A 27573-nucleotide genomic window follows, 5' to 3' on the forward strand; every position below is an offset into this window, starting at 1 on the left:
GGTTGACGAGAGCATTCGATGCCACTGGGAGAGCAAGGATGATTCCTGATTTGCAGATGCGGCAAATGAGGCTCAGGAGAAATGATAGAGATGTCAAACGTCAGACCCAGGGTTCCCCGGGACCCATTGACTCCAGTCGGGCACAGCGCCCTTCCCTGCTCACCTGGCTGGCATCTCGACGTGTGGCCCGCCCCCTTCCTTCCAGGTCCGCTCCATGGGGCTTCCTTCATCCCCAGCCTGGCCACACCCTCCCCCATTTCTCTTACCCCTTGACCTGGACCTCTCCTTTGTCCGAGGTTCAAGAACCGAATAGGAAATCGTGTTTTACGGGCGGGTGTAAGGACCCTACTTAGAGGGTCCTTCCCCTCCCCTCCTTTTGTCTAGTATGGATCGATTTTGCACATTATCTATAGAGGGACACATCTTTCCTAGCCTTGGCGGCAAGCTCCTGGATCGAGCCTCATCACCTATCGTGACAGAAAGGTCATTACTACTACACAGTAGTAGTAAATGTTGGGAAATTGATGAATTATTTGAATAAAAAGTAGAAATAGAAAGGAAACAACATATATTAAGCGCCTACCAATGTTGTTGTTTGGCCTTGGGGTCCTCAAAGAGGACCAGGACATGGACAATCGGGGTTAGTGACTTGCCCATTTAAGTGTAAAGTGCATGGATTTGAATTCACTTTCTCCTGACTCCAGGGCCAGTCCACTGAGCCACCTAGCTGCCCTGCCAGGCTTGTAGACATTTTACAAATATCTCATTTGATCCTAACAACAAACCCTAGGAGGCAGGGGCTATTATCTCCATTTTACAGTTTCAGAAACTGAGGGCAGAGTGAACAAGTGACTTGCCCAGGGTAACACAGCTAGTACGTGTCCAAGGCCAGATGTGAATTCAGGTCTTTCTGACGCCAGACCCATCTATATTTACCATATTTGTAGAGGGTGAGAAGCTGAAGAGAGAGAGAGCTAACACCTGTGGCCTTCTCACCCTGGATATCCTTCCACCTGGGCTCAGGCCCGCCAGATTTCTTTCTCCTCTCGCTATGCTTCTGACCCTCTGAATTTCACTACTGTGCTGTTTTCTCAGCAGGTACCACCTCCCCCCTGACTTTTCAGCTCATATACATATATATATGACTAAAAATATACATATGTGTATACATACATATATACATGTGTTTGTATATGTGTGTGTACTTGTGTGTATGTACATATGTATATATACACATATGTATATTTTTAGTCTTTTATATATACACATAGTCTATATATGTGTGTATATATATATATATATATATAGTTTTTCCCCTTATAATTAGAGAATCTAAACCCTTAGACTTAGAATTAGAGAATCTAAGAATTAAAGAATCTCTGAATCAGAGAATCTAAGCCCTTTGGTGGCAGGGACATGAATTTGAATCCCCTAGCATTTGGCAAGATGCCTGGGACATGGTAGCTACTTAATAAATTTCTTGTTGCCTCCAGCTTCTCCTGGATGGATGACTTGAAGCTGAAAAAAGATGAGTCTGGAAGATGCTTGAAGGAAGAGAATGAACTTAGGTATCAATTGGGTTTTTTTGTTTGTTTTTTGTTTTTGTTTTTGTCGAGGCAATGAGGGTTAAGTGACTTGCCCAGGGTCACACAGCTAGTAAGTGTCAAGTGTCTGAGGTCGGATTTGAACTCAGGTCCTCCTGAATCCAGGGCCAGTGCTCTATCCACTGCACCACCTAGCTGCCCTCAATTGTTAAAATCCCAACCACTGAGCTCAAAAAATATATTTCATAAGTACAGGATGGAGGAGCTATATGGCCAGACAGCAAACACTGTGTAGGGGGAAAGTGCTTTATGAAAGGAAGTAAAAACGTGAGGGCGCCAGCAGAGCAGATGACAGCCAGCCAGTGGTCGCTTAACTCCAGCCTCTGCCCTCTGCCCTCAGCCTCTACCCGTTGGGTAATTGGAGCGTCTACTTCCCATTTTAGCAAGGAGGTTGCCTGGCAGCATGAAGGGACTCCAGCGGGATAGGAAGGGGAAGGGATTCTAGGCGGAGGAAACCACGAATGTTTGACCTCAAGAGGTAACGGATCGAGCAGGCCAAGGGAATGGGGAGAGACAGACAGACAGACAGACAGACAGAGACACGCACGCACGCACGCACGCACGGAGACAGACAGAGAAAAGCACAGAGAGAACTTGGGTCCTGGGGCAGAATTTGCAGAGGTAGATTGTGGAGATGGATGCTCGCGGACGGGCCGCTACCGCCTTAGACTGCTCTGCACCTTCCTGTCCGCGGCCGGACCGAGAGCGCGTAGGAGGACGGCCCCCTGCGGCGCAGCGGGAGCCGCCCAGCTGTGGGTGACAGGGAGGCCGGGGGCGGGCCTCCGCGTGACTGACAACCGCCCAGCTGTCTCCGGATATGCCCCGCTCTGGGGGCGGGGCGTCCTCAGGACGGGGCGTGGTCACCCTGCAGCTGCTCCCGGGCAGAAGCGTCGGGTCCCGGGCCGGGCCGGGATGGCTGCGGTGTTGGCTGCGGCCGGCGGGCGGCGGGGGGCGGGGGCGCGGCGGGCGCCCGGGGCCGGGCCCGGGGGAGGCCCTGGGACGGGTGGCCTGGGCCTGGACCCCCGGGGCTGGAGGCTGCGCTCCAGAAGCTGGCGCGGCGGCGGAAGAAGGTGCTCAACGCCGAGGAGACGGAGCTGTAGCGAGCGCGCCCTGGCGGCCGCGGAGCCATCGACCCCGACGTGTTCAAGTGAGTTGGGGCGGGGCGGGGGGGCGGGGGGAGCGCGGGAGGGGGGCCGGGCTGCAGAACCGAGGGGGGTATTGGGGGCAGGGCGCAGGTGGCGGGGAGGGGGGGGGGGAGACTAGACCCCATAAGGTTTAGAAGGAGAGCCGAGGAGGGAGCGGGGAGGGGGCTGCAGAAGTGCGGGGGCCGGGGACGCCGCAGGCAGAACCGGGGGGTTGGGGGGGGCAGAGGAGGGCCCCGCGCTCTCAGAGGTGGGGAGGGCAGGTCGTCAGTAAGAGTGGAAGCTGCTGGGGACAGAACCCGGGCCATTGCGGGGAGAGGGGCGTAGGGACGCCAGAAGAAAGGGACCCGAGATTGGTGGGAGGAGGGGGCAGTTACGTTTTCTCTCCCAGCAGAGGAGGAGGGAGCAGGAGGATGGGCCGGGGGTGAGGGGGTAGCAAAATGGGCCCTGAGAAAGGGAGGCGCTTCCCCGCCATGTCAATGTCACTCATTGTCATGCTGAGAGAGGCCTGAAGCTCAGGAAGCTCGGGGTCCAGTCTCACTCCTGAGACGTCCTGCCCTAGTCATTCACCCTTAAATGCTGATGAGACGCTTACCCAAGGTCGGCCAGCCAGCTAGTGTCGGCTTTTAGATCTGAACTCAGATCTTCCAGACTCCAGGCACTGGGCTGCCTCTGTGGGGTCTGTTCCCAGCCCTGAACCAGGATGGTGCTGGGTTCAAGAGCTGTTTGTTAAATTGGTACAATGGGTATTTACACCTTGGAAACTGGCAGACCCTACAGACATGAGCTTGATTTATTTTTTTGTTGATTGTCTGGACTTAAGAAAGCGATGGAGAAAATATGGACTAATATAGATCAAGCCGAAAACTAGGTATATTCCCCCAGCCTCCAGAGAGCTGGTTGTTAAACATTGAGCAGCCTACCCTGACTGCTTCCATAGTTTTCCATAAGTAACACACAATTCAACAAGTATACACGTTCTCTAGACCTGGGGGAAATGCCAAGCATAGCTAAAACATAGTGTCTGCCCTCTCATGGAGATTATGTTACAGGAGGGGAAGAGCCAGTCAGCATTTATTAAGCTCCTACTGTTAGCCTAGTGGGCTAAGTACTGGGGATGCCAGATCTAAAGTGAGGCAGCCCTGTCCTTGGGGAGCTTACCTTCTGCTGGCTCCTCTCCTGTCCACAGGGCATGAGCACATGACTGACTAGGCTGAGGTCATCTCAGAGGGGCAGATCAAACAAGTTGTCTGAGAGGCAGTGCGGTGCGGTGGATGGAGAGCTGGCCTGGGCTCAGGGGCCATCTCCCGTCCGACACGTACGTCCTGCCTGTGTGACCCTGGGTAAGTCCTGTGACGTCTCAGTGCAACCGTCCAGGACTAAACTGTAGAGAGGGTTCCTACCTGCACCAAGCTTTCGCTGGGAATTCAGCATAACAGTGAAATCACAGATTCTGGCCTTCTCTCAATGAGATTCTCCCGCCCCCCCCCCCCCACTAGAGCTGGACTCTTGCCCCTTAAGTCTGGTGCACTGTCCCCCAGGCTGGGTCAGGAGGAGGTTGGGGAGGGGCGTTTGGCCACACGACCGGGCTGGCTCAACGTTCAGGTCAGTGAGCACACTTATGCCCATTCTGCACAAGCCATTGTGTGAGCATCCCTGCCCTCAAGGCACTTACCTTCTAGAAGAGGAGATGATACTGGTTAGGATACACAAAGCACACATTGGCAAGCATTTATCTAGTGCACACAGGTACAAAAAGAAGTAATTCTTCCTCTCAAGAAGCGTAGGAAAAATCTATGGTAAGCACACTGAGGAGCTCAAAGCAGAGGGCTCTGGGAGATTCAGGGAGAAGATGATCATGGAGAGAACTGGGAGAGATCTTTGTAGAAGAAGAATTTGATAGGTAGAGACGGTGGTGCTTGGGACCTGAGGGAAGAAAGGCCTGGAGATGAGAGGAGACCAGCTAAGACAAGAAAGTAACCCCGAAGCACTGGGCATGACAAGGTCACGCTGTGAGATAAAGCCAAAGGGGTCAGCCCCCACAGCCAGTGTTAGAGGGGCTCCAATGCCCGCCTGACGAGCAGCCATTTACTGGGGAGGCCCCGAGGAGCTGCCAAAGGCTTCCCAGAAAGCCAAGGATGCGATCTGGCCTGTTGGGTGGGAAGATGATCTTAGCAGTGCACACAGAGAGGCAGGGAGGGTTGGGGAGGGAGCCTGGGACGGGCAGACAGGCCACTGTAAGGTCACCACTCAGCTGGAGAGGAGGGGGCAGGGCTGAGAAATTCGACTGACGGGTTAATGGGCATCATACTGACCTTTGTCCCGGGGACTGGGGAGAGGAGTAAGAGGGGATAAGGGGAATATATAGAGAGACACACACACATGTTGGGGGAGAGACTGTGTGTACGAAACATAAATCCATATAGCTACCTTATGTGGGCCCACACAGGAGGTCGAAGAGACAAGGTACAAATGTGGCTCGACTGTGGCTTCTCCTCTACAGGATCTTGGTGGATTTACTGAAGTTGAACGTGGCCCCGCTCGCCGTCTTCCAGATGCTCAAGTCCATGTGTGCGGGGCAGCGGCTGGCCACGGACCCCGCCGGGGCCCGAAAGCATGGGATCTGCTCTGGCGCCATCCTCCTTGCCTGACACAAGAGGTCAGGACCAGGCCTGTTTCCCCTTTGGGATTTATGAGAAGGACTGGAGACTGGGGCTGGGGGAGGCCCCCGGTGTGAGTGGGGGGGGGGCGGTTAGGCCTGGGGCCCACATATCCGTGTCTTCTGTCTTCTTTTTACCTTAAGCAAGCCACCTCCTCCTGTCTTTTTGGCCGAGAGTCCCTCTTGAGCCTGCCCCCGCTCTCCTTGGCAAGGTGACCAACATCCATTCTTGAACCTGGAGCCGGCTCCTTTTACCAGGGGCCATGCTCTCCTCTCTGTGGGAAATAGGCCCTTTCTAGATCAGCGAGCAGTTCTGATGCACCTGCTCTATGCGGGGCATTAGAGACACAAAGACAGGGGTCCCTGCCCCCCAAGAACTTAGGTTCTAATGGAATTCTGCATGCATCCCGAGGCCAAGGGCCGATTGGGTGTGACTCTGGGCCAGGCTTTGTGCCCGTGGGACGTCACAGAGAATAAGCCCTCGGTGGTCTGCAGCCAGCACTGTGGTTTGGGCCTGGAGCAGCAAAGGCCCCATTTCCACACACTGTCCTTGGAGCCCCCAGCTGGGGAGGGGGGTACGTGCCCAAGAATGGGTTTTTTCAGATCTAGAAAAATGCGGCCTATGTCTCCCTCTACAATTACAGCGTCATTGAGAAATCATTCACAAGGCTGGCAGGGATCTTTACCTATGGATTCTTCTGAGCTGACCCCCCCGGGGCCATTGTGTCCCTTGGCCCCTCTCCTCCCCCTCCCAAATCTGCTGAAGTCCTCTGGGCCCAGTGGGGACCTCACCTACCATAAATCACAGACCTGAAAAGGCTCTGATAAAGTTTGAAATTCTGGGAAGACGCAGGGGGACAGTGTCGATGCTGTAGAGAAGGGTCCTCCTAGGAGTGCACTTTGGACCAGGGTTCAAGAGGTCCCATTCCCAGGCCTGAAGACTGGGATAAGTGACCTTGGGCCTGTCCCATCTCCTCTCTGGGCCTTCAGCTCCAAAGAATCTCAACTCTGAATTCCCTGTCTGGAACCTAAGATCTTAGATTTCAGTCGTGGCTCAGTGCATGCAGGCTCCTTTCCGTTCCTGCAGTTCTCTTGAAGGCGCCGGTGGAGACGCTAAGTATCCGTAGCAGAATCTTCCTTGGAGCAGCAGTAGACGGAGGGTCCTGCCGACCATTGGTCGGGGATTCTTGGTTGACAGCCATGATAAATGATGCCCAGAACCTCCATCCGAGCCATAGAACAGGCTTGGGGCATCAGCATTTCCTGTAGAGTTCGTCTTAGGGCCGTAATCAGGGCTGTAACTAGGGTAGGGCAAGCAGAGCTCCGTGGATGAGGGCTGACATTTCGAGGGGGGCACCGGCAGCACTTTCAGCCCATTGGCTCTAAGGAGACAACAGAGCTGGCCACCTCGTGAGCGAGAGTGATCAGTTAAAGTAGGGAGTTTGTCCTTTCTGTCTAGGGTAAGTCCTTTCCCAAACTGGTCTCCTCCTGACCTCTAACATCATGAGGTCAACAGTGTCCACACACCCCCTCCCCTGGCACCAAATTGGAGGAGTATTTTGTGGCCCTCTGTTCTTAACCCCGCCAGAGCACTTCTAGCAAAGGGGTTCCTTGGGAACAGTCTTCTATAGGTGGATGGTGCTTTAAGGGAGGCAGTGTGGTGCAGTGGACAGAACGCGGGCCCTAGAGTCACAAGACGTGGGTTCACAACCCCACCTCTTAGCACCTTCCAGACTCTGGGCAAGTCACTTCTTTCTGGAGCTTGGTTCATCCTCTGTAAATGACACAGCCTTGGAGGTCTCTCCCTTCCACAACCTGGGGGCTCAATTCAGACCAGTGTGGGGAGGGCGAGAAGCGTCTCTCCTTTCCTGGGGGTGGGGAGGCCAGGTGGGCCTTCTGCACCCAGGCTTAAGTCCCTGGGGAACCTGAAGGAGAGCGTGGAGGGGCCCTGGGGGGGGACATGGTCCCAGCAGCAGCCGCGGGGCTGGCCCCGGGCATCCCCTTAATGGGAGCTTTCTCCTCCAGGGTCTCTTGCCGGGCTCCATCTCTCCTGACTGATGCGAGATGTGTTTTGCTGTGTTTGTGTCTCTCTCTGAACTATAGAGGGATCATTGTCTCTGGCAAAACAGTAAAAAACCCCAACGGCGCCCTCCTTTTCCTCGGCCATCCGCCTTCTCCCTCGCCAGCCAGGCCGCCACTCAGACTGTGCGGGGCAGCCCCCGTCACCGCCGCCGTTTGCTCGCCTCTCTCTCACAGGGCCCCAGGTTCCTTCCAGTTTTCTGCTGGCCTGTTCTCTCCTTTCGCAGGTCCGTTTTAGTTCGGTTGCTTACTGGGGATGGCGCGGTCCTGGTGTTTCCCATAGGAACAGAATCAGCATCCAGGCTAGGACGCGGCAGCCACAATAAGATGACAGTCAATAGGGAGAGATGTAAAGCCCCTCACTTAGTTGGAAAGAGATTCAGGAGGAGGAGGGGGCAGAGGGCTCGTGCCAGGCCTGGGAAAAGGCAGGAGACCAGGTCGAGGCCAGGGGAACACACTCCACTTGGGCTGGTGTGGAGAGTACATGCAGGGAAATCAGGAGAAATGAGGCTGGGGACAGGGGGCACAGGTGCAGGTAGCAGGCTGTGGAGTGTTACCTTGGAGACAATGGGGAGCCACTGAGGACTTTTGAGCAGAGCAGTCAGACGGCTGTATTGTGAGGCATAGGTTGGATTGGGGAGTGGGAGACACTGGCGGTAGGGAGGCTGTTAGAGGAATCCCCTCGGCCCCCAGCACAAGACTTTGCTTGGGAAGGTAAGGAGCAAAGCGGGGACCCACCTATCTGACTCGAGTTCTCTCCCATTCTGAATTGTAACATGGCTCCTGGCATTGTTTGAGCCCAGAAATCAGATGCCTTCTCCCTGTGCTGCCCTGCAGAGTGGTCAGAGAGAAGAGTCATGCTTCCCCTAGGGCCCGTTCTGTGGCTTGTGGTGGCCAAGTGCCCATCGCTCTTCTCCCCACCTAGCCGTACCCTCCGCTCTCTCGTCAGCTATCCCAGTCTCAGCCTGAGCCAGACCCTCCAGCAGACCCAGTGTCCAAGATGACCGCCTCCGCCTCGTCTTCCTGTAGTCTTCATCTCCGGCGTGAACCAAGAGACAGTGGGAACCGGCCACGTCGCCTTCTCTTTTGGCTTGCATTGGCCCAAACTTTAGCTATTGAGTTTCTACCATGGAATTGCCATTCAAAGAATGCTTATTGGGCACACAACACTGCCTGCAGAACTCTGTGGCCGGGTGCTGGGGGAGACCCAGCTTAGAGAAGACGGGCTCCTGCTATGAAGTCTGTCGTCGCTGTTCAGCTGTTTTAGTCTGACTCATTGTGACCCCCATTTGGTGTTTTCTTGGCAAAGAGACTCCAGCGCATTTGACCAATGAGGAAACTAAGGCAGACCGGGGTAAGTGACTTGCCCAGGGCCACATGGCTTCCTAGTGTCGGCGGCTGGATTGAGAAGCTGGGTCATAGCCAACCTAGCTGCCCCCCATCAGGAAGTTTATGTTTAGCAAATGGATTTAGCATCCCATTAAATGATGACTAGGTTCCTTAGAGAAGCATGAGCAAAAATGCTCATTGAAAGTCACGGAGGAAGCACCGGCCCTGGATTCAGGAGGTCCTGAGTTCAAAACCAGCCTCAGGCACTTGACACTTACTAGCTGTATGACCTGAGCAAGGTCACTTAACCCTCATTGCCCCACAAAAAAGAAAAAGAAAGTCATGGAGGATAAAGGGTTGTGAAGTGTGTGGGGGGGTGCTCCAGATTCTGGGGGGCATCCTGGAGGAGGTGGCGTTTAGTCAAGGCTTTAAGGAGGGGGTAGGAATTCAGGCAGAGACGGGGAAGGACATTCGAGGTGTAATAAATAGGCATTATCAGTCGTAGAGGCCAAGAGTAGCCTGTGTACAGAGGCTGGTCGGTAGCTGAGTTTGGTTTGGAGATTGAAAAAGCCTTGGGTGTGGGGAGCTTGACCTTCCTCCTCAGGCCCACCCTGCGCCTAGCGCGTGGCCAGAGCTCAGTAAATGCGGACTGATGGACCCACGCAGAAGTTCAGGACCCAGGAGGAGGCTGAGCCAAGCAATAGCCTGATCTGTGAAGAAGGGAAGATGAAGTGTGGCAGGAGCGAGAGGGAGGTGATGGGGGATGGAGGGAGGGGCAGCAGGGAGCTGGGAGAGAGTGATGTGGACCGAGCAGGACCAGTGCCTCTGAGCCCTGGCGGACGTGGCTGTGTTGCCTGGGGTCAGCCAGTGTCCTCCCTGATGGGCAAAAGCAATCCAGAAGCACCAAGGAGAGGGAGGGGACGGGAGGGGGCGGGGAGGGGCGGGGAGGGCAGAGGCACGCCTCCATCTGTTTCTCACTGCCCTGGGGCAGTGCCCGCCTTCCCTGAAGGCTCCCACTAGACTCGGCCCATTGCCAGCCTCAGCGTTCTCGGCCCCACCACAGCTCTACCCCGCGTGGGTTGGAGTCTGCTTCTGGTGAATGCTCCCCCGTCAGGAATGGCTCCAAGATGGGTCTAGCCTGGGTAACTTTGAAAGTCCTGCCACCAGCGTCACCAGGAGGATGATGCTGTCTTTGGGTCTAAGGAGCCCTTGAGGGTCGCCTACAAGCCATGGCCCTCGGGTGGGTGGTTAGAAGTGCCAGACGGGCTGGAATCGCCCACCTCTGAGCTGTAAAGTGTCTGACAGAGAAAGAGCCCAGAGAGCTTAAGGGCCCGAGGTTCGAACCCAGGACTCTTGCTCCAACCACCAGGGCCTCTTCCCATCAGACCCTGCTGTCTTTCTATGCCGGAGGGAAAACACCTTTCCAGAGGTTTGGCTGTGAATCGGCAGAGAAGGGGCCCATCCCCCTCACATCGTCCTCCCCAGCTCAGCTCTCATTGTCTGTCCTGGAGGCACAGAGGCAGCTTCTGACGCCTCCCTGCGCCCAGACTCACAGCTCTGACCCGTCCTCATCCCACTGCCTGGGCCACTCCCTCAGTTTCATGAGAGAGGGTGGGGTCAGCTGGGGTGGCGCAGTGAACAAAGCACCAGCCCTGGATTCAGGAGGACCTGATTCAAATCCCACCTCAGACACTTGACACTTACCTAGCTGTGTGACCCTGGGCAAGTCACTTATACCTCAGTGCCCTGCAAAATAATAATAATGGGTGAAAGGAGATGTGCCTCAGTTTCCTCATCCATCAGATGATTTTGAGAGAAAGGAAGAGGAACCACACCCAGAGAAGAGTCGTCAGACACGACTGAACAGACTACATAGTATGATGGCCGAGTCAAATGTGAGGCTCTCTGTGCCCTCAGGAAGCTCATGTTCTTGTTGGGACTCAAGCAAGCATTTATTAAAAACCTGCCACGATCCAGCTCCCTGTTAGACCCTGGCAGAGGATACCACATCAAAGGGAAGTGGCCCCTGCTGCTGAGCACCTGTTTCTAATGGCTGCTGTAGTTAAAAGGTTCTGACTTTGACGGCTGCTAGGTGACACCACCAGTCAGAAAGACCCAAATTCAAATCCAGCCTCAAGGACACTAGCTTTGTGACCCTGACAAGTCACTTCACCTGTGGTCTGCCTCAGTTTCCTCACCTGTAAAATGGAGATGATAATAATACCTCCCTCCTGGGGGGTTGTGAAGACCAAAGGAGGAAACATTTGATGAAATGTTTTGCCAACCTTAACATACTATATCCATGGCTGCCCATGGACCTCACCACCACCGACTCCCTTTCTTTTTAAATCAGAGGGAAAAACTAGCCTGGGCACCACGAATGAAGTGGGTTAATGGATTTAGGATCAGAATCAAGTTTAAGGACACTGAGAGACAAGGGTGTGATCTTCAAGCTCACATCAGGATGATGGGGCCCTGGGTTCAAATCCTAGCTCTCTCCTCTTTTGAACTACCCACACGAACCCTGGAACCAATCTGAAGCTTCAGCGTTTCTCCTCTGCAAATGCAGCAGTAGGGGCCCCGTCCGAGCTGCAGACTCTGTCCCCCCGGGTAGTGGCAGGCAAGGTCTTGTTTGCGGCGGGGCCAGGCACGGCATGGAGATTTTCTCAGGTTCCCTGCCACGGGTCCAGCTGTCATCCCCTTTGGATGGAGAGGAAGCACTGCACTGAATGCGCTAGCGTTAGCGGGACTCTAGGCAGAGGCATTGGGAAGGTGGTACGGAGGAATCTGAGCCTGAGAAACAAGAGGTTCAACTAGGGCTGTGCACGGGTTTATTTGGGCATTGTTAGACAAGATGGGATTAAAGGGAAAGGAAGCACCGGGAGAAATGCCCGAACAGGCTAACGAGCGCTGGCGGTGTAGGCCGTCTTCTCGGGAAAGCCGCTTCCTTTCTGTGCCTCGGTTGCCACGTATGGATTGGTATTGGACTAGATATTCTCTGAGGTTCCTTCCATCTTCTCATCTTCTAATGATGAACCATATAATCTTAGTAACCATAAGGGCTTGTGACAACAGAGCCGCACCCAAATCCAACAGGCAGCCTTTAGAAGAAGTGAGCTCCCCATCACAGTCTTAAGGTAGAGGCTACATAAACTGTTGATCTCAAGGGGGTTAAAGCTGCAGGTCAGGCTGGGAGCAGTTGCTAGTTCCCCTCCCCCTTAAAACGCTATTGTCCAGGGGCAGCTAGGTGGTGCAGTGGATAGAGCACCTGCCCTGGAGTCAGGAGGACCCGAGTTCAAATCCAGCCTCAGACACTTAACACACACTTACTAGCTGTGTGACCCTGGGCAAGTCACTTAACCCCATTTGCCTCACTAAAAAAAAAAAAACAACAACAAAAACCCGCTATTGTCCTAGTTAGGCTAGTGGGCTCTCGGGTAGGTGGATCGTAGGACCATCTAGGCCTGACCCCAATAGGATGAACCGAGCAGTCCAAGTTTTAAGCTAAATACGTCTGATCCTGTTTTTCCTGCTGTTGTGAGTAGCAAGTGCATGACCAAATGGAGAGAGTGTTTTTTGTGGTGTGGATGGGAAGGGGAAGGAGGGCAGGTGCCTGGGGAGATGGGGGCACCCCTGCAGCCCCCTCTTAATCGGTCTGAGCTGTCTTCCTCGGGGCAATCAGCGTTCCCACCACAAAAACACTCCGTCTCTCCCAGGTGCAGCTTGATGTCTGGCGGCTCATCATGCAGTTCTTGGCAAGCATGTAAGCCTTTGTTTTTTAGGGGAAGGCTTGGTGCTCCTGCCCCCCAACTTGAACCTAGAAGCTCTGGCTCTTGGAAATGCTCCTGCCTGCTTCTCAGAGTGCTTGTGTTGTGTGATCTCATTGCAAGGGGGCTTCCTGTTGGCTTCCTGATGACATCCCCACCTCCGTGGATGGCTTATGTGAAAATGTCTCTGCATTGAAATGTGCCCAAGTGGGATGCTGGTCAAAGCACACAAGTATGGTGGGGGGATGGACCGCAGGAAGAATCCACAGCGAGGCCCTAACGGCTAACGTTTTGTGTCCCCTCAGGGAGAAACAAGAGCAGTGGGGCCGCCGTGCTGGGGGAGCGTGGTGTCCGGGAAGGATCAAGCCAGCGGATGCCCAGGCAGCCCAGTGCCAGCAGGCTGCCCAAGGGGGGCAGCACTGGGAAGAGCCCAACCCGGAGCAGTAACTGAAGGGGCAGGAAGGCTGCCACCTTTCACTCAGCATTCATACCGACTCTGAAAAACTTAAGAAGGAGAATTTAGCATAAATAAAGAGATGTCGTTTAATAAGCAGACTGGAGTACAAGGGGCGACACTCAGGGTAACAGGAGAAACCTGCCATTGGCTTGTGTTTCCTTCCATTGATAATAAACCATGTTTTGAAATAGAGGCTGTCGGACTGATTTGAGACCTTATGCCTTTTTTTTTTTTTAGTGAGGCAATTGGGGTTAAGTGACTTGCCCAGGGTCACACAGCTAGTAAGTGTTAAGTGTCTGAATTCGGATTTGAACTAAGGTACTCCTGACTCCAAGGCTGGTGCTCTAATCCACAGTGCCACCTAGCTGCCCCAACCTTATACACTTCTTATCCAATTTCAAGTGTCACTGAATTGGCTATTGCAATGCGGTAAAAACAAGGGTTTCTTTGGCCCTTTAAGGTTTTGCAAAGCCCTTTAAAATACACCATCCAGTTAAATAGGTGTCATTCAGGAGGCCATTGAGCACAAAGAACACTAGATTTTGACTTGGGAACTTGGGTTTCAAATCCTGCCTTTGGTACTTAATGCTGCTGTGACCTTAGGGCAAGTCACTTGCCCACTGAGACTCCTCCTGCCTGCTTTAAATCTGTGAGCACTGAGCAGGTAAACAGTAACACCTTGCCCAACATACAGTTGTGGGGTTTCACATGCACAATTATCTGCGTAACCATCCTTCCTGCAAACCTGGTAACGTGTGCTTCTCCTCTGGACACAAGGAAGTTGAGGGCTCTGGGAGTAAGTAAGAGATAGGTCCAGATCCATTGGAACTCTGGAGGCTCTTTTCACTCTTCTGAATGAACAAACCTAGCGCCAACATGCCTTGCACTGATTATGAAACAAATAAGATTTTGTAGCAGATCTAGAATCCCCAAAGAGGTTACAACTGTCCCCCCAAAGTCACTGACCTGCGCATACCCTGGAGCCGAAGAGGGTGCCCATCAGTTGTAGAGTAGCTGAATCATGGTGTGTTGTTGCACTGTAAGAAATGACACGAGGAAAGGATCCTGAGAAACCTGGGAAGACTTCGATGAGCTGATGCAGAGTGAAGGAGTACTAGGAGAATGATCTCTGCAGTGATGGCCCACATTGTAAGGAACTTTGGATGACTGAAGAACCCTGGTCCAAAGCAATATCCTCTCACAAGCCCAGGAGCAAAGCGGGTGAGACAAATGATCCCAGGAGATGACCAATGTGTGCATCTGTTTTGCTGGATACATTTATTTATTACAATGGAGGGCTTTATACTTGGGGGGTGGGGAGAGGGAAGGAGGTAAAGAGCTTGGGAAGGGAGTTGTGAGGTAATAATGAAGCCAAAAACCCCCCAACCCATCAATGAAACATTTAAAAATACCCAGAAGACGGCAGAAAGAAGTTGGTAAGGGCGTGAACCAGCAGGGCTGCATTTGTATGGGAGTGTTTTAAATTTAATATACTTTATAAACCAGCTCTACATAATACTCACAATTGCACACAGTTATCTTTTGTTCTTTGTACATGGAAACATTCATGTTTGTTGGTATTTTTCAGATTCATGATAAAAAAAATCTAAGTGGACTCAACTTATTTCCTCTGACCTTTAATAGATTTAAGAGAGTAACTTTAGCAATCCCCCTCAAAAAGGCAAGACCGCACCTGAGGAAGCCCCGCTGGCCCTTTGTAACAACTACTCCTTTTTTTTAGATGTTGCTGACACTCTCTTTGTTCCAACATTTCCCCAGGCGATCAAACTCCCTGGTCTATGGTTTGCAGACTCTGTTCTCTTCCCTTTTTTGAAAACTGGGATTTCCCCTTCTCCCCTGGTCTCTCAAAGATCACTGACAGTGGCCCAGGAACCACTCTGCCAAGTAACATGTAATCCCATAGACACACCATAAAACACTGCAGAAAGGCTAGCTCCGTGCTGCCTGGGCCAGGCGACTTCATTATCAAGGGGACATAGGGCTCTCATCGGCCACTTCTGGGTTCTATCATCTCCCTTGGCAGGAAGACAGGCCTGCCCTTAGTCTGGGATCACAGTCCTGGCCGAGGCCAAGCGGTGATTGGATCCAGTATGTGTTTCTCCCTTTGTGGACATCCTTAGCGTACCCTTGGCAGCCCCAGCTGCTTCTGAACTTCAACTGGGTTTTACACACATTTATATTCATCCTACATAGTTAGGAGCTCAATAATTACTACTTACTGGCCTTTCTGTATGGTTTTTTTTTTGGGGGGGGGCAGGGCAATGAAGGTTAAGTGACTTGCCCAGGGTTACACAGCTAGTGTCAAGTGTCTGAGGCTGGATTTGAACTCAGGTCCTCCTGAATCCAGGACTGGTGCTTTATCCATTGCACCACTTGTATTGTTTTTTGTTTTAATCCAAATTGACTGGAGAGTTTTCCTCTGCAGACTTCATTCTACTGTTTTTTCTTTACCCTGGAATCAGTTCCCTTTGTTGCTTCAGAATACCATCCTTAAGTATAGGTCACTCCCCTTTTCAGTAAACTATGGTGTGTCCCTATTACTTCCAGGATCAAACATAAAATCCTGTTTAGCATTTGGAGCACTTCAAAGTCGGGCCTCTTGCTGTCTTCCGCACCTTACTCACCTCGCCCCCAACAGGTACTCTGGTCCAGTGACACCAGCCCCCTTTGGACTGTTCCACCACCAAGACCCTCCATCTCCCACACTGGGCTGCCCCCTGGAATGCTCGCTGGAGTCCTACCTTCTGCAAAAGGCCTTTCCAGTGCCCTGCCTCTGAGACACTTCTCACCCACACTTGTTCTTTGCTTCTTCTCACTGAGCGTGGTTTCCTAGTTCCCACTTGTCTTTGGCCTCGAGCACAAAGCAGGCACTGAATCCATGTGAGACCAATCTGGGCTGACTTCTCAGGATTTTTCAGTCTGCTGGATGCTACTTGGCCTTACTCCCAGCCCTTCAAAGTCTGTTCTTCCAAATTTTAGGAGCAAGTCCAACTCTACCTGGCTTTTGTCTCTGAACCTTAGGAGCTGTAGCCACTCCTCTGCAAAGGACCTGCCATTCCCCCCCCCCCAGTTCTCCCTGTTAATGAGCAATCAGCTCCAGCATGGAACTTCTTTCCAAGGATGACATCATCTCTAAGTCGAGGGGGCTGCTCTGCACTGCAGAAAGCGCCCATCTCCTGCCTCTAACCAGGCTCAGGATGCATCTGTTCCCCACACTCATTCAGTTCTTCTTCCTGTCCTGGAGACTTTACAGTACCTTCCAATGACAGTCTCCCCAATGCTTTCCCGTGTTTACATGCTCTGATGGGGTCCTCCTTTTACACACGCATTCCTTTTTTGACTGTTCTTTGAACAGACATGCATCCAGGGCCAGAGTCGAGATGTGTTTCATCTCAAAAAGACTCAGTGACACCTGAGGCCAAATCTGCTTTTGCACAACAGCTTCTAGTTCTTCTTACTCATTAAAACTGCAGGCATTTCTTTTTTTTTTTTTTTTTTTTGGTGAGGCAATTGGGGTTAAGTGACTTGCCCAGGGTCACACAGCTAGTAAGTGTTAAGTGTCTGAGGCCCCATTTGAACTCAGGTCCTCCTGACTTCAGGGCCGGTGCTCTATCCAGCTGCAACCACCTAGCTGCCCCAACTGCAGCATTTCGTATGTAGATACACACACACACACACACACACACACCACACACACACACACACACACACACACACATTTTCCAATCCAGTCAGAATGGATTTTTCATTTCTTCGTTCCTCTGGCTCCAGAGACACTTTGAGAGGAAAGTCTAAATCACCAACTACAAAAGCCTATTCTTAGTAAGTGGCACCTTAATCTGTGCTGGATTACTGTGGACATACTCTTATCTTTTTCAGTTGAAATTAAGCCTGTTGACCAATCCATTTACAGAAGCATTTTTAGAAGAGAATGTGGGAAGAGCTGTACAGGGACACATGGTATCGCTATGAATGGTATAGCTATGCTGAAAGGCCATTTGGGGTTAGACAAGACGACTAAAATTCCCTTTAACCCAGAAGATTTCACTTCTAGACCTACAATCAAGGATGTAGCAGCACTTTTTGTTGCAAAAAAATAGAAAGTAGATGTATATTGTATACAAATTGCTGTACACGAATTTAATAAAATCCTGTGCTATAAGACCAACAGGATGAATACCGAGAAGCCCGGAAAGGCTTATTTGAACTGATACAAAATAAAGCATGCAGAACCACCCAAGCAACATACATTAAAATGTAAATGGAACCAAAGCCCCCCGAAACTGAATATTTATAAATCCCCATTACCTTTGCTGAGGGGGGGAGTCCCCAGGTGTGGATGACTATATACAGAGACAGACTTTTTTTAAAATTAATTAATTGTTGAATTAATAAATCCCTTCTCTCAATGAGCTTACAGTCCAATGAGGAAGACATTATGCAAAGAACATTGTACAAATATCAACAGAGGAAAGACACTAGAATTAAGAGAGATTGTGAAAAGTTTTCTATAGAAGGTGAGATTTAAACTGGGACTTGAAGGAAGCCAAGAGTTAGAAATGTCAAAGGACAGTATTCTAAGGATTGGGGACAGTCAACAAAAGGCCCAGAATTGACATTGGAGTGTCCAAGGAACAACAAGGAGACTTGCTGCACCAAACTGCAGAGTATGGGGGGTGGAAAAGGTAAGCTAAAAAAAAAAAATGGAAAGATAACAAGGACTGGATTACAAAGCGCTGTGAATAAAAAACAGCTTTTATATTTGATCCTTTTGGTGATAAGGAGCCCCTAGAGTTTATTGAGTAGGATAATTACATTGTCAGAGATGTGCTTTAGAAAAATCACTTTGACATCTGGGTGGAGGATAGAATTGAGTGGGGACATCAACCAGGAGGCTATTGCAAAAGAAACAAAGGAAAGAAGGAAGGAAGGAAGGGAGGGAGAGAGAGAGAGGGAAAGGGAAAGAAAGAAAATGTAGTAAATAAGTATATGTATATGAAATTCAAAAATTGAACTGATTTTAAAGTGAAACTGACCATATGGAAATCCTTAGGTCCAGGTCTGATCCTGACAACAATCCTGGAAAGCAGGCGCCATCATTACCTCCAAGTTCAAATGACTTACCCAAGAGAATTGACAGACTTTTTAATGTATTTTAATGACCTTTTTTATTTTGTAAAATGTTATTAGGGATGGTTTTCTGGGGAGGGGGAAGGGAAAATGGGAAAATGTAGGGGATAAGAATATTGGAAAATATCAATAGAAAGCTACTAAAAAAACCCACTCACCCCCATTTCCTCAGAGACTCTGTAACAGGTCGGTACCCAAGACACAGCATTTATGCCAGATGGCCCAGGACGTGGGGCTCAAGTTAAGCCGGGGCCATCAGGGGTCAGAAGCCCAGAAGTCACCTCCTGCCTCCACAACACACCTGACAGGCTGCCATCCAACCTTCGTCTGAAGTCCCCTTCGCAGGAGGGAGCACCCTGATGTGATCAACTCTCATCTCTACGTATGCCCTAGCCGTCCACCTCACAGTTACTCCGAGGGCTATGGGAGCTATTTATTCCAAGCTCTTGTCAATGACAGGAGCTCTTTAAGCTAGCCTTACTCTGGATGCTGCTGAAATCAATGTGGAAGGCCGTTACTTTCCTTTGGGTCACAATTCTAGGGACAAGCCTTACTTGGCCCAGAAAGGGGAGGACCAAGGGGCCAAGGCCATCCTTTGCACAAGGGATGAGCCTGGCAGTCAGCAAACACCCGATACTTAGCAGTCTAAAAGGGCGCCAGGCTGCCTCCAGGGGTGATGTAACAGTGTGCCCCCGAGGATGCTGCCCCCGGCGATGTCTTGGGCGGGACTCCAGATCCCTTCCGGTGCTCTAACTCCACTTGCCATTACACTGAGCTGCCTGAATGCAGTGGTGCCTTATTGGAAGATGGGGTGGAGGGAATCTGTGCCCCAGGAAGAGACGGCACCGCCCGGTTCTGGGGTCCATTCATCCTCGCCAAGCTAAAGCCAAACAGTTTTGTGAGACTGGAGAGAAAAGTCCAAACTCTGCTTTAATACGCAAACGTTTATTTGTAAACAAATTATGTAATCAGTTCTACTTGTAGGGGGTGGGAAGGGAGACTGGCATCCCTCAGCTGGGCTCTTCACTAGTATTCTTCCCCTTCCTCTGCCTCTGCCTCCACCGAGTCGACGCCCACCTCTTCATAGTCTTTCTCCAGAGCAGCCAGATCCTCCCGGGCCTCTGAGAATTCACCTTCCTCCATGCCCTCCCCCACGTACCAGTGGACAAAGGCTCGCTTGGCGTACATCAGGTCAAACTTGTGGTCCAGCCTTGCCCAGGCCTCTGCAATCGCCGTGGTGGTTACTCAGCATGCACACGGCCTCCGCTGCACCTTGGCCAGATCACCACCTGGCACCACGGGTGGAGGCTGGTAGTTGATGCCCACCTGTCAAGGAGAGGGAGAGAGTCCTGTGCATTGTAACACTATCCCCGGGCCCCTCCGTATTCCTCCTGACCTTACCATTAAAACCCTCTCTAAAAGGGGCAGCTAGGTTGCACAGTGGATAGAGCACCGGCCCTGGATTCAGGAGGACCTGAGTTCAAATCCAGCCTCAGACACTTGACACTACTAGCTGTGTGTGAACCCTAGGCAAGTCACTTAACCCCCACTGCCTCACCAAAAATTAATAATTAAAAAAAGAAAAAACAAAAAACAACCCTCTCTAGAGGTGTCACAACCCTGCAAAACTGCCCCTAAAGACCTTCCGTTCCCAGCTTCACAGACTAATCCAGGCTGGTTGCTTTAACCTCCTACTATCACCACAGACAGTAAAAATACACTATTAACTCTACCCAGTAAGTCTGTGTCAATTCCCTTGGAGGTTTTCACAAACCCAAGTGCCAACGCTGCCAAGGCTCAGGGTGGACTCATTAGGCTAATGGCCAGGACAGCAAAGGCAGACTCGAGTCCGGGAGCTTGTGGGTGCTGGGCATGTCTTTCTAGGGGCAGGCAGGGGTGGTGGCGCTGACCACAAGCCTGTCCTGTGGAGGAGCACAATGGAAGCAAACTCAACCTGAGAAAACACAGACTCCTCCCAAGAACCCCTCCCTCCCCCACTGACCGCTGTGCCTTTGTGGCTGCCTGCTTCCTAGGCCTTCCCCTGAACTCTGCCAAGTGACCCCCCCCCCCCAAGTCTTGCAGATTCAGCTCAAGAGCCTCTTCCAGAAGCCCTCCCTGACCTATCGAGCAGGACCCCGATCCATGCACCTCACAACACTCACTCTCACAGCACCCTGGGCTCTCCTCCAGTTCTCTTTCACATTTTAGACATCTCTTATCTTTAGGGACATGGCACCTATGACAAGAGCCAAGCAGACGAGCCTCTGGCACATGCGCTATCACGCCCAGGGTCCCAAGGAGCCAATGCACGTCCTGCCCGATGTGTGTGTGGTTGAACAAGTGTCCTTACAGGCTCTCATAGAGCGTTTTCCCGAAATCTACTGCTTCGTGCCATTGAAACATGACCCCAGGGCCCCAGATTACCATGAATCCAGTGGGGCACCAATCCACAAACTGAATCGTACGCTTCGTTTTGATGGTGGCGATGGCGGCGTTCACGTCTTTGGGGACCACGTCCCCTCGGTACAACATACAACAGCCATGTACTTGCCGTGGCGGGGGGTCAACACTTGACCATCTGGTGGCGGGCTCGAAGCAGGCGTTGGTGATCTCCGCCACAGACAGCTGCTCGTGATACGCCTTCTCGGCCGATATGTACGGGAGCGTAGTAGCTCAGGGGAAAGTGGATACGGGGATAGGGCACCAGGTTGGTCTGGAATTCTGTCAGGTCGACATTCAGGGCCCCGTCAAAGCGCAAGGAAGCCGTGATGGAGGAGACGATCTGCCAATCAGACGATTCAGGTTGGTGTAAGTGGGGCCGTGTCGATATCCAGGTTACGCCGACATAGTCATATATGGCTTCGTTGTCGACCAGAAGGCACAGTCGGAGTGTTCCAGGGTCGTGTGAGTGGTGAGGATGGAGTTGTAGGGCTCCACGACCGCCGTGGAAACCTGGGGCGCTGGGTAAATGCAAATTCGAGCTTGGACTTCTTGCCATAATCAACGAGAGCCTTTCCAATGAGCAGAGAGGCAAAGCAGAGCCGGTGCCTCCCCCAAATCTATGGAAGATGAGGAAGCCCTGCAGCCCAGTGCACAGATCCGCCTGAGGGGGAGAAAGCCTGTCAGTCACCAGAGTGGGGACAGCCGGCACGCAGCCTCCCTGGAGGCCATGCCCCACACCGTCCCACCCACCGGCTTATCCTAAAGGATTAGGAAGTGATTCCAATGGTTTTCACTGAGCCCCTTTCCACAACTTTCACCTAAGACAGACCCCATTCTCTCTGGATGGGACTGAAGTGATAAGAACCATTATTCTTACCTGCCCATCCCAACTCTAAGGCATTACTGCTACAGAATCTAAGGCCAACCCTAGTTGTCCTTCCCACCAAGACATTCCAATGATCTAAGGAATGACATCAAAGCACCAGTGAATCAGCATGTTAAGAAGGAAGGAATCCTGATTTTCCCTACATTCACTACAGGATTCTCCTTCTGCACTTTTTTTTTTGGGGGGGGGGCAGGGCAATGAGGGTTTAAGTGACTGCCAGGGTCACACAGCTACTAAGTGTGAAGTGTCTGAGGCTGGATTCCAGGACCAGTGCTTTATCCACTGTGCCACCTAGCTGCCCCCTGCATACACCTCATTTCTGACATTAAAAACCAGCTCCAGAGCCACTTCCTCTCCACAAAGCTTAAAATGACTGCCCCCACACTCAAATCTATTGCACTTTCTAGATCTTATCAGTTGTTTGTGAACAATCTTCCTTCACACAGGACCCCTTCAGTGCCTGCCTAGTTCAGTGCTTCTCAGCCACAAAGAGCCTGCTTTTGTCACCTGAGAAGCTCCTCACCAGAGCTGGGAAGATTCACAAACAAAGAATCACCAAGCCCAGGGAATGTGATGCAGGCAGACACTTCCCCTGCTAGACTGAAGGCTCCCTGAGGGCAGAGCAGTCTCTTATTTTCAGAAATCTTCCCCCAACTATGCTTTCAAGCACCTCTCTCAGAACAAGTGTTTGCAGAACTCCAACAAAAAAGATGCCACAAAGGTAAAAAAGCATTTGACCTGGGGCCAGGAAACTCAGACTCGGACCCTGTCCTCAGACCCAACAGCCCTGTGTGTGCAGGGGAGGACACTGTCCAGCAAACCAGCTTCCAGACAGCTCTCCACTCTCCTGAGCTCCTCTTCCCTCCTGGCTCCTCACCCCTAATGGCTCCAGCCTGGGCCTTCTCTTCTTTCTACACCCTCCCACTTGGTGACTTCATAGCACCCACCTGGCTCAACACCCTGCCCTTGTCTCTCCTGAGTTCAGGCCCACACCCCCAATCTGCTTAGTTAGCATCTTTTTCCACTCACCCCCACAACACTCCTCTTCCCCTCTGTGCCTAGGTTATGGTGGGCCACACCAGCCTTCCTGCTGTTCCAAACACTCCCTCACATCGACGCCTTCTTATAGGCATCTGTCCTCATCTTGGGATACTGTCCCGCCTCACCTCCACCCTCTGGCATCCCTGGTTTCCTTCAACTCATCTGTAACTTCCAAAGGAGGCCATTCATGTGCTACCCAGGCAACTAGGTCCCTGCCTTCACCCCAGGTTTTGCATAGTAATCATAAGATGCGCATGCTGTCTCCTTCATTTGAATGTAAACCCTTGGAGAGGGTCTTTCTATCCCCAGAACAGTGCCTGAAATACAGAGGTGGTGGCTAACAAAACACTTTACAAAGTGCTTTGCAAAACTTCAGAATGCTAGCTATGTTATCCATAAACAAAACAAACAGCAGTAGGAAACGACAAAGTTTTAAAAGTCAGAATGGTGTTTAAAGCAGCTCACAGGCAGGAGGGAATAAGAGTTGGCATGTGATACAGCACTCCAGGGTTTGCAGTAGTAACACATCTAGTGAATGGTGAGACAGGACCTGAACTCACAGCTCTTGACTCTAAGGCCATTTCACATTGTTGCTGGGCTCTTACCAGTTTGCGAATCCGATCCAGGACCAGATCCACAATCTCCTTGCCGATGGTATAATGGCCTCGGGCATAATTGTTGGCTGCATCCTCCTTTCCAGTTATCAGCTGCTCCGGATGGAAAAGCTGCCTGTATGTGCCTGTTCGGACTTCATCTATGACAAAAGTGAGTTTGGGGCTGGTTATTCACTTACTTGATCATCCTTACTGTGCTCAAGTACAATTCAAATCCTGCAGAGGATCATATGCTCACTAAAGGCTGATGAAAACAAGAATTTGAGATCCAGAAGGCTTCTCTAGGAGAAGGTTACAGGACAAAGAGTGGGTAAGAGAGAGGAGGATATAAGTGGATAAGAAGGCGACTTGGGAGTTTCAAGTAGTAAAGTAATAACAATAGCCAGTATTCATAGATTACTTTGAGGTTTGCAAAAGAGCTTTACAAATATGGGTTTTAAATCTGGCAGAAAGAGTTCATAAGGAACTATGGACAGAGGTTCATAATATTCTACAGGAAGCAGGAAAAAATAAAGGGGCAAGAAAGCAATATGACTGCCTGGCGAGGCTTTAAAAACAGCTGAGGAAAGAAGCAAAGGAAAAAGGAAAGGAGAAAGATATATTCAACTGAGTACAGAATTCCAGAGAACAGTAAGAAGAGATGAGAAGGGTTCCTTAAATGAGCAATGCAAAGAAATAGAAGAAAACAATAGAACTAGAAGAGATTTCTTCAAGAAAACTGGAGATACCAAGGAATGTTTCATACATAAATAGGCATGATAAAAGACAAAAATGGTAGGGACTTAACAGTAAGCAGAAGTGATTAAGAAGAGTTGGCAAGGGGCAGTTAGGTGGCGCAGTTACATAAAGCACCAGCCCTGGAGTCAGGAGTACCTGAGTTCAAATCCGGCTTCAGACGCTTGACACTTACAGCTGTGTGACCCTGGGCAAGCTCACTTAACCCCAATTGCCTCACCAAAAAAAAAAAAGAAAGAAGAGAGGAGGAGGTGGCAAGACTGCACAAAAAAAAAAAAATGATCTTAGCATCACTGCTAACCACAACGTGTGGTTATGGATCTAGAGCCAGACATTCTGGAGAATGAAGTCAAGTGAGCCTTAGGAAGCATGCTATGCAGTGAGGCTGTGGAGGTGACAAATTCCAGCTCAGCTATTTAACATCCTAAAAGATGATGCTGTTAAAGTGCTGCATTCAATATGTGAGCAATTTGGAAACCTTGACACTAGCCACTGGATTGGAAAAGATCAGTTTACATGCCAATCCTAAAGAAGGGCAATGCAAGGAATGTCCAAATTACTGAAGTAAGTGAGGTTTGGCTGCAGCTTCAGCAATCACGAACCGAGATTACCGGAAGGGCAGGCTGGTTTTCCAAAGAGGCAGAGGCAGAGGCCAAATTGTCAACATTATCTGGAGTATGGAGAAAAGCAAGGGAGTTCAAGAAAAACATCTACTTCTGCTTCGTTGACTACACTAAAGCCTCCAACTCTGTGGATCACAACAAAATGCGGTTCCGGATCATTTTACTTGTTTTCCTGAGGAACCTCTAATACACACCAAGAACAGTTAAAATACAGCGTGTAAGATCTGATTGGCTTAGGATTGGAAAAAGAGCATGGTGAAGCTGCATGCTGTCCCCTTATTTGGCTTATACACAGAGTACTTCATGCAAAACGCCAGACTGGATGACCACAAGCTGGAGGTGAGGCTGCCCAGAGAAACCTAAGATATGCATTAGACACCAGTCTGCTGGCAGAAAGTGCAGAGGAATGAAGATGAGGGTCAAAGAGGAGAATGTAAAGGCTGGCTTGAAGCATAACAGCCCAAACCCCCCCCAAAAAAAAAGTCTTGGCGACTGGTGTCCTCATTTCCTGACAAAAAAGGGAGAAGAAATGGAAGCAGTGTTGGATTTTAGATTATTAGCGAAAAGATCACCAGACAGCAATGCAGACATGAGATTAAGATGCCTCCTCCCTGGAAGGAAAGCTCTGGTAAATCTGGACAGCTAAAAAAGCGGACCCATCCCCTTGATGGCAAAAGGGCCCTGAATCCAAGCTATGGTTTTTCCAGTAGCAATATATGGCTATAAGGAACACCGAGCACCACAGAATCCAGGCTTTTGAATTGTGCTGCTGGAGAAGACTTCTGAGAGTCCCTTGGACAGCAAGGACATCTAATCAGTCAATACTTGAAGAAATTAATTCAGGCTGTTCTGAAAATCAAGACTATGGCCACATAATGAGAAGACAGGACTCAATGAAAGGACCCTGATGTTGGCAAAGATCGAGGCCAAAGGAGCAACAGAGGATGAGATGGATAATGTGGAAGGGGAAAACAACCCATAGCTTAGACAGACTTCAGGAGACAGGGAAAGATGGAAGGACCTGGTGTGCTGTTGTCAAGGCTGGAGGTGGAAAGCGAATTTGGGAAAGTTACTCTAGTTTGGTCAAATTACCCAACACTAGGAAACTAGCTCAGCCAGTTAAGCCCCCAAAAGCTTCTGGAAGTCATCGGCCAATGGAGGGCAGAAGCATGGATGATACAACAGCTGTAACAGCACAGCTGATCCCCAAACCCAATTACTTTTTATTTCAAGGTATAACGATAGCACATCTGAATTCTTGACTGATACACCTGGGCCCACCCCTGAAGCTATAAGGTTTAGTTACAGGTTCCTAATATATGATATAATGTTCAGTCATTTCAGTACCATCTGACTCTTTGTGACCCCTTCTGGGGTTTTCTTGGCAGAGATACTACAGTGGGTTGCCATTTCCTTCACCTTATTTTATGAATGAGGAAATGAAGCAAATGGGGTTAAGTGACTTTCCCAGGGTCACAAAGCTAGTGTTTAAGGCTGGATCTTCATGAACTTAGAAGACGACTCTTCTGACTCTAGGCCACACAGAAGATAACATAATACAATGTTATAGAGAAAAGGGAATCTCCAGCAAGAAATAGTTTAAAAAATTCTAAGACTCGATATCCAAGGGGCTGAGTAGAGACAGGATTACTAGATGGGAGGGGGGCAGGGAGGGAGAGAGGGAGGGGGAGAGAGCGCGACCGCATACTAGCTCCCAATAAAATGTATGTGTGTTATTGGATCTCTTTAGCCCAAACTCTGTAAAAACTTTGGTCTAATGTTACTCCTTCCCTGAATTACCAAAAAAGCCATTTTTTAACCCAGGATCACAGACTCAGACCTGATTAATTCTAGAGGAATTTAGCCCCAGTTGTACCTGATCAGGTATCACTGATACGACAATCCCATTAAGTGCTTATTCGGTCACCCCTTGGACATCTCTCATGATGGAATACCACTAGGCAACTGATTCCACTTTTGGACACTAACTGTTAGGCCTCTTCTTTTTTCCACTGAAAAAGAGAGGGAAGTGTTCCTTGGTGGGCCTAAGAATCAGAATCTCCTTAAGTCTCTTCACAAAATCCTGCATTGCAGGTACCACAGGTTCATACCATAGAGATCCAGCCATCACAGCAGAAACAAATATTAGAAAACTAATTACTCTGGAATTTTGAGAACCTGTCACCTCCATGCCATGATGCACTAAAGGACTGAGGAGAGGAACTCCAACCTAACAGACACTAATTCATCAACAAAATTCTAAGTCTCACACTTCATACAGGAAAGGCTTAACAGATGTTTTTTCAGTCAATCAGCTAACAATTTTCTTAAGGCACAGACTAAGAAAGAGCCTTTGTCTGCCTCTGTTTCCCCAGCACTCAGCACAGCCTTGGCACATGAGTAAGCACTGATTGCTGACTTGATTTTGCACACATATGAATCCAGATTGAGGCATTTACAGTGACTCTGACAAGTACAATTCATCCTTGATTACGTTTATAGACAATCCTTTGATCCCCACCCCCCATTAGGCTGTCTTGGCCTGCATACCCAGAATACCACCTTACTTCTCTTAATTTCCCAAACACCACATATGGTTCATACATTTTTGCACATCCCATCTTACAAAGGGATCTAGAAGAGAACATTCAAGGGTCCCTCCATCATTGGGTTCAAATCTTACGTCAGCTGCTTGAATACGTACCAACTACTGTTGGCTCCAGGTCCACAAACACAGCTCTGGGCACATGCTTGCCGGCCCCAGTCTCGCTGAAGAATGTGTTAAAGGAATCATCATCGCCACCACCTATGGTTTTATCGCTTGGCATCTGACCATCAGCTGAATTCCATGCTCAAGACAATACAATTCCCAGCAGGCATTGCCGATCTGAACCCTGCCTGTCCAACGTGGATGGAGATACACTCCTGCTATGAACAAAAATACATAATTACAAGTTAATCTTCCAGGCAATCAATATTTGTAGGAAAAAGAAAAAAAGCAACTTACCTTTCTCTCTATCAAAGCCCTCTTATTGATCATTATC

General features: G+C 50.3%; 1 protein-coding gene and 1 pseudogene across 1 annotated transcript; one reads left to right on the top strand and one right to left on the bottom strand.

Moving 5' to 3' along the window:
• Positions 1-38: 38 nt before the first annotated feature.
• On the top strand, positions 39-13225 carry MZT2B (mitotic spindle organizing protein 2B). The gene is given in 9 exon segments (XM_043978010.1): positions 39-180; positions 2215-2618; positions 2621-2751; positions 5250-5343; positions 5345-5405; positions 5876-5911; positions 7376-7399; positions 7592-7711; positions 12886-13225. Coding segments are annotated over 9 exon segments (1158 nt in total). The 3' UTR covers positions 13032-13225.
• Positions 13226-19210: 5985 nt separating this feature from the next.
• LOC122734841 lies at positions 19211-27372 on the bottom strand (annotated as a pseudogene).
• Positions 27373-27573: the final 201 nt, after the last annotated feature.

This window comes from Dromiciops gliroides, chromosome 1 (assembly GCF_019393635.1).
Source record: "Dromiciops gliroides isolate mDroGli1 chromosome 1, mDroGli1.pri, whole genome shotgun sequence".
Lineage (NCBI taxonomy): Eukaryota > Metazoa > Chordata > Mammalia > Microbiotheria > Microbiotheriidae > Dromiciops > Dromiciops gliroides.